Genomic DNA, 6,000 nt, shown 5'->3' with positions numbered 1-6,000 from the left:
GCCTGGGTGGCTCAGTCGGTTAAGCGTCCGACTTCAGCTCAGGTCACGATCTCGCGGTCCGTGAGTTCGAGCCCCGCGTCAGGCTCTGGGCTGATGGCTCAGAGCCTGGAGCCTGTTTCCGATTCTGTGTCTCCCTCTCTCTCTGCCCCTCCCCCGTTCATGCTCTGTCTCTCTCTGTCTCAAAAATAAATAAACGTTAAAAAAAAAATTTTTTTTTAAATAAAAAAAGAAAGCCTGGGGATGTGATGGCTGGTTCGCGTCACCCTTCCCAGCAGAACGAAAAGAACAAAATGGAGACTCTGACATCACTCCGCCCCCTCCCCACTTGGCTGCTGGGATCTCAGGGATGTGGGGTGAGAGGAGCACAGAGTGGGGGACCCTGCTCTGAACTGTGCAGGACAGGAGGGGCTGGAGACCTGGGGGCACAAGGAGGGGACCAGTCAGCATGGTGGAGGGTCTACTCAGGGGACAACTATGGCCGCCAGCTTCTCCACCTGCCCATCCCTCCTTGGTCCCACGTAGCACCTGCAGCACCCATGGCGATGGGCGGGGAGGCTCCTCAGCCCCCCTCATCAGTGTGGGGGGCAAGCCCCCAAGATGTGCAGCTGGGCTCCCCGGGGCCAGACGCCGGAGGACCTCAGGGCAAGGGCTAGAGGTGGCCACTCCTTGAGTGACACGTGAACAGCATTTATTTTCCAGGCCTTCAGCAGATGTTCCAGCCTGCTGACTGTGCTGTGCCCCGAGCAGGACCCCAGGGCCGGAGGTACAAGAAACCTCGGAGCCGTTCAAAGGCAGGATGGCGTGCGGTGCCTGGAGACGGGTGTGCCCTGGAATTCGGGGTGTCTGCTGAATCCACGGTGGGTCCCTACGGGAGCGGGGACCAGGCGGGCAGGCAGGGAAGGGGCTGCAGCTCAGAATGAGGGCTCGGGGCCCTCTCACTCCAGAAGCACCTCACTGCTGGCACCCTCGCCGATGGGCCGCAGACCCGGGAGTGGGGACTTCCCTGAGGGGTGGGGGAGGCCTGCTGGACCCTCGGCTCCTTCCAGTCTGGAGCCCCGAGCCCTGAGCAGCCCGGCTGTGGCCTGAGGTCAGCCTGCATCCCCCGGGGGCACGTGTCTTGTCCAGGGCCCCCGGGCCAGCCCTGCCCCGAGATCAGTTTAAGGCCTGGCAGGGCTGGGGAAAGGGGGGAGACATGCAGTGGGCCCGGGACATCGGAGAGGGAGCCCCGGGCCAGAGCACTAGCCCACCCCCCCCCCCACAGGCCCTGAGGTGGGAGCCCTGAGGCCAGGGGCCCTGCGGAGAAGCCCGGACGGAGCACAGTCCAGCTCAGCGGGGCCGCTTGCTGTCCAGAATGGCCTTCCAGTCGTCTGCCCACGAGTGCAGCCTGCGGCTGGGAGGCTGCAGCTGCAGGTGGCGATTGTGGCAGGCTGTGAAGAGGATGTGCTCCCAGCTGGGGGTCGGCTCGGCCCCTGTGGGCGGGAAAGCAGCACTTGAGGCCGGCTCCAGGAGGCCCGGGGCGTCCTCAGCAACAGCGGGCCTCTCTGAGACCCGGCTTCCCCGTCGGTCAAGTGCTGACTGCGCCAGCACCGCCTCACTGGGGGGTTGCAAGGGTTAAATGAGATGGGCCACGCGGAGGAGCACCTGGGACGGCCCCCAGGGGACCCAAAGCAAACGGTGGCTTCCGTGGTGGTGGTGGTGGTGGTGATGGTGGTCGTTCTCACCACGGCCGCCCTCAGAGCTGAGCCCTGCTGACGCCCTGCCCTTCCCTCCCTCGTGCTTGGCCTTCCCTTGCTGGCCAGTGCCGGCTTCGCAGCTTCCCACCTGTCGACCGTGGGTAACCTTCGATCCCTCAGGTCCACCTGTCCACACCAGCACTCTGGTGCTGATCCTGTCCCCCGGGTTACAGCCTGACTCCCCGGCTCCTCCTGCACAGGCCTCCCCCCTGCTCCCGGTCGTCGGAGACAGAAGCTGGGCGGGGCTCCGTGCCCCCCATGTGCCCTGACTCTCCTTGTGGAAGCACGTGGCTTGGGAGGTCAGGGGTGGGCACACGCATGAATCCCACCCTCTGGCCACACTGTGACCAGTGTGGAGATAGATGGGTGTGTTTCCCGAGCCAGCTCCAAAAGCCATTAGGGAAGCGATATTCTGTATTCTCCCACTGAGGTGACCAGAAGAATAGGCGTTAACTCTGAAAGCCCTGATGGCTACCAGGGGAGCCTGACCGAGTACAAAGGCAAAGCAGAGCAGTCAGGAGATAAAAGAAACCGAATTCTGACTGGTGTTTGAGTTCCTAGATTTACCGCAGCAGAAGCCTTCCTACCCAGTTAGGTGCGCTGATGAATTTCCCCTCTCCTCTCGAAGGTGGTATAAGGTTTGTTTGTTTGGAGGGAGGGAGGGAGTCACTCATCAGCAAAAGGGACAAATAGAGCTCCTTCAACTAGACACATTATGCTTTTCTGTTTTCTAGCAGGTTCAGTCCACATTGCCCTTGGGGGAAAAAAACAGCTTTGTTGCTAAAAACAAATGTTTGGAGGCCGGCCTGGTCCTCATTTTACATGAGGTAAAAAGGGACTCATCCGACGAGTTACCCCAGGAGCTGAGACCTGCTTCTCCCGACTCCCAGGGGCACCCCTTCCAAGGCCAGATGCTGCCGGATGCTGAGAATAACCTTGCCTTCCCGGTAGGGGAGCATTGGAGGCTGAAGGCCTAATACACATCTGGTGATTAAGTGGGGACCACTCAGGACAGGGGCCGTGAGGCCAGCCCTGCATGCTGTCGGTCCCAGTGGCTCCCAGCTCTCCACACTTGCTCCTCACCTGAGGCAGGCCACTTGCCTGTGATGTCTGGCCGGTCATCTATGAGAAGGTCGGCAGAGACCACGGTCTTGTCTGTGGCCAGCACAATCTGATCCAGAAAGTCGGGGCCAAAGTGCTTCTCCACCCAGGCATACTGGAACACAAACAGGGAGGGGGAGAGGAAGGGGCCGTCAGGCCTGGGCACAGACACGGCTGGGGCACAGCCAGGCTTCTTCCAGGAGGAAGGGCCGCCATCAAGATGTGATGATCCCAGTGGCAGCAGAGGAAACATACTCAAGGAGATGGTGGGACTTGTCCATGTCCCCATAGCTAGAAAGTGGCAGAACCCTGGCTCAAACCCAGGCTGCCCGCACCCCAGCTCCAAGCCCGCACATGCCTGGCCTACTCAACCCAACACGCATGCTGTGAAGGCCTCCTGCACCTTTTATTTTTAATGTTTATTTATTTTTGAGGGGGCGGTGCAGAGAGAGAGGGAGACAGAGGATTCGAAGCAGGCTCTGTGCTGACAGCAGGGAGCCCAGTGCAGGGCTCGAACTCATGAACCATGAGATCATGACCTGAGCCGAAGTCGGATGCTCAACCGACTGAGTCACCCAGGAGGCCTGTCATCACCCATCATCTTTTTAAAAAAAATTTTTTTTAGGGGCGCCTGGGTGGCGCAGTCGGTTAAGCGTCCGACTTCAGCCAGGTCACGATCTCGCGGTCCGTGAGTTCGAGCCCCGCGTCAGGCTCTGGGCTGATGGCTCAGAGCCTGGAGCCTGTTTCCGATTCTGTGTCTCCCTCTCTCTCTGCCCCTCCCCCGTTCATGCTCTGTCTCTCTCTGTCCCAAAAATAAATAAAAAATGTTGGAAAAAAAAAATTAAAAAAAAAAAAAAATTTTTTTAATGTTTATGTATTTCTGAGAGAGAGAGCATAAGCATGAGCAGGGGAGATGGGAAAGTGGAGGTAATGGGAGTATTACCTCACGGGACTCCTTTGGGGATTAAATGGGACAATGTACGTAAAAGTCTTAGCACAGTGCCTGGCACACAGAGAGTTCTCGTACAAGGCAGCTGGACAAAGGGTGCCACTTCTGGTCTCATCTCTCCTCTCCTGTGGTTCTGATGTGTCTGAGCTGCGGGACTTAAGCAAACCATTTAACCTTCTAAGACCAGTGTCTTTGCAGTGTGGTTATGATCACATTAAATCTGTGTAGGACACAGAGTAATGCCTGACACGTAGTAAGTAGTTAATAGATGTTACTTTAGTTAAACTTTGAGAGCCCTACATTATATGTGAAAAAAATCTACTAGAATAAAGAAGTTTAGCAAGATGGCAGGATACTAGGTCAATACGCAAAAATCACTTGTATTTCTATACCTTTGGATATTGAAACGAAAGAAACAATACCTTTACAATAGTGCCAAAAAGAAACATGAAACAGATTGACTCTACTCTTAGAAATAGTTCAGATGGTAAATTTTTTTTTAATTTTTTTTTAATTTTTGAGACAGAGAGAGACAGAGCATGAGCAGGGGAGGGGCAGAGAGAGGGGGAGACACAGAATCCGAAGCAGGCTCCAGGCTCCGAGCTGTCAGCACAGAGCCCAATGCGGGGCTCAAACTCACGGACTATGAGATCATGACTCGAGCCGAAGTCGTCCACTTAACCGACTGAGCCACCCAGGTGCCCCTCAGATGGTAAATTTTATGTTATGTGCACTTTACCACAATCTCCAAACATTTTTAAAAAATACTTTAAAAATAAGGACAGGCTTGGGCGCTTGGGTGGCTCAGTCAGTTAAGCGTCCGACTTCGGCTCAGGTCACGATCTCACAGTTTGTGAGTTCGAGCCCTGCGTCGGACTCTGTGCTGACAGCTCAGAGCCTGGAGCCTGCTTTGGATTCTGTGTCTCCCCCTCTCTCTGCCCCTCCCCTGCTTGTGCTCTGTCTCTGTCTCTCTCTCTCTCTCAAAAATAAACATTTAAAAAATCTTAAAAAAAAATAAGGACAGGCTTTATGCAAAAAAAAAAAAAAGCACAAAAACGAAAAAAGCAAAATAGGAATAAATTTAACAAAATGTGTGCAAGACCTATATGCTGAAAAAATACAAAATATTCCTGAAGGAAATTTCAAAGATCTAAAGAAATTGTCATTTTGTATGAATGACATATGTATGAATGTTCATGGCTCAGCAGATTCAATGTCATTAGCCTCCACTGATAAGATGCAATTCAATCAAATTCCCACCACGCTTTTTGTAGAAATTGACAGCTGGTTCTAAAATGTATAGAGAAATACAAAGGACTTAGAACAGCCGACAGTTTTTTAAATGAATAAAGTTGGAGAACTCACATCGTTTTCAAGAGTTACTCTAAAACTACAGTAACCAAGAGTGATATTCACATGAGGATAGACATTTAGATCAAAGAGACAGAATATATTTAAGAAACACACCCAAAGGTACCAGGGTAATTCAACAGAGGAACAGCTGGGCATCCACGGGCCAAAAAAAGAAAAAAACAAAACAAAACAAAAAACAACCCGACACACAAAAACTTTTATTTTTAACTCTTACCATATATAAAAAGTAACCTGACATGGGCCATAACCTAAATTAAAACCTAAAATTATAAACACTGCTCTTCCAAAGCCACAGTTAAGGAAAGGAAAAGACAAGCCACAGACTGGCAGAAAATATTTGTAAAATCCGCTATCTGATAAAGGACTTGCATGTAGAATATACAAAGAATTTTCACAACTCAGACGAAGACACAAACAGCCCAAGAAAAATCAGTCAAAAAATGTAAACACTTGGGGTGCCTGGGTGGCTCAGTCGGTTGAGTGTCCGACTTCGGCTCAGGTCATGATCTCATGGTCCGTGAGTTCGAGCCCCGTGTCGGGCTCTGTGCTGATGGCTCAGAGCCTGGAACCTGCTTGGGATTCTGTGTCTCCCGCTCTCTGCCCCTCCCCCCTCATGCTCTGTCTCCCTCTCTCTCTGTCAAAAATAAATAAACATTAAAAATTTTTTTTTTAAATGTAGACACTTTATCAAAGAAGGTATATAGAGGTCAAATAAGCACAGAAGAGATGCTCAACATCGTTAGTCATTAGGGAAACACAGATCCAAACTGCAGAGACAGATAACTAGGAACCTACTAAAACAGCTGAAATTTAAAAATATTGAGGGGTGCCTGGGTGGCTCGG

The 6,000-nt window shown here is 52.4% G+C and overlaps 1 protein-coding gene across 1 annotated transcript in view; it reads right to left on the bottom strand.

Annotated features, from left to right (window-relative positions):
- Nucleotides 1-650: 650 nt before the first annotated feature.
- Nucleotides 651-6,000, bottom strand: part of NT5M (5',3'-nucleotidase, mitochondrial) — a 32,511-nt gene continuing 27,161 nt past the window's right edge. Inside the window, exons 4-5 of the mRNA XM_019413257.2 lie at nt 2,817-2,949; nt 651-1,469 (exon numbers count right to left, since the gene is read on the bottom strand). Of these exons, the coding sequence (XP_019268802.1) occupies nt 1,327-1,469; nt 2,817-2,949 (276 nt within the window). The 3' untranslated portion in view covers nt 651-1,326. The remainder of the gene's footprint in view (nt 1,470-2,816; nt 2,950-6,000) is intronic.

Source organism: Panthera pardus, unplaced genomic scaffold (genome assembly GCF_024362965.1).
Source record: "Panthera pardus isolate Hobbes unplaced genomic scaffold, ASM2436296v1 HiC_scaffold_3, whole genome shotgun sequence".
Lineage (NCBI taxonomy): Eukaryota > Metazoa > Chordata > Mammalia > Carnivora > Felidae > Panthera > Panthera pardus.
The sequence above is the reverse complement of the archived record's forward strand: the minus strand, read 5'-3'. Positions and strand labels throughout refer to the sequence as shown.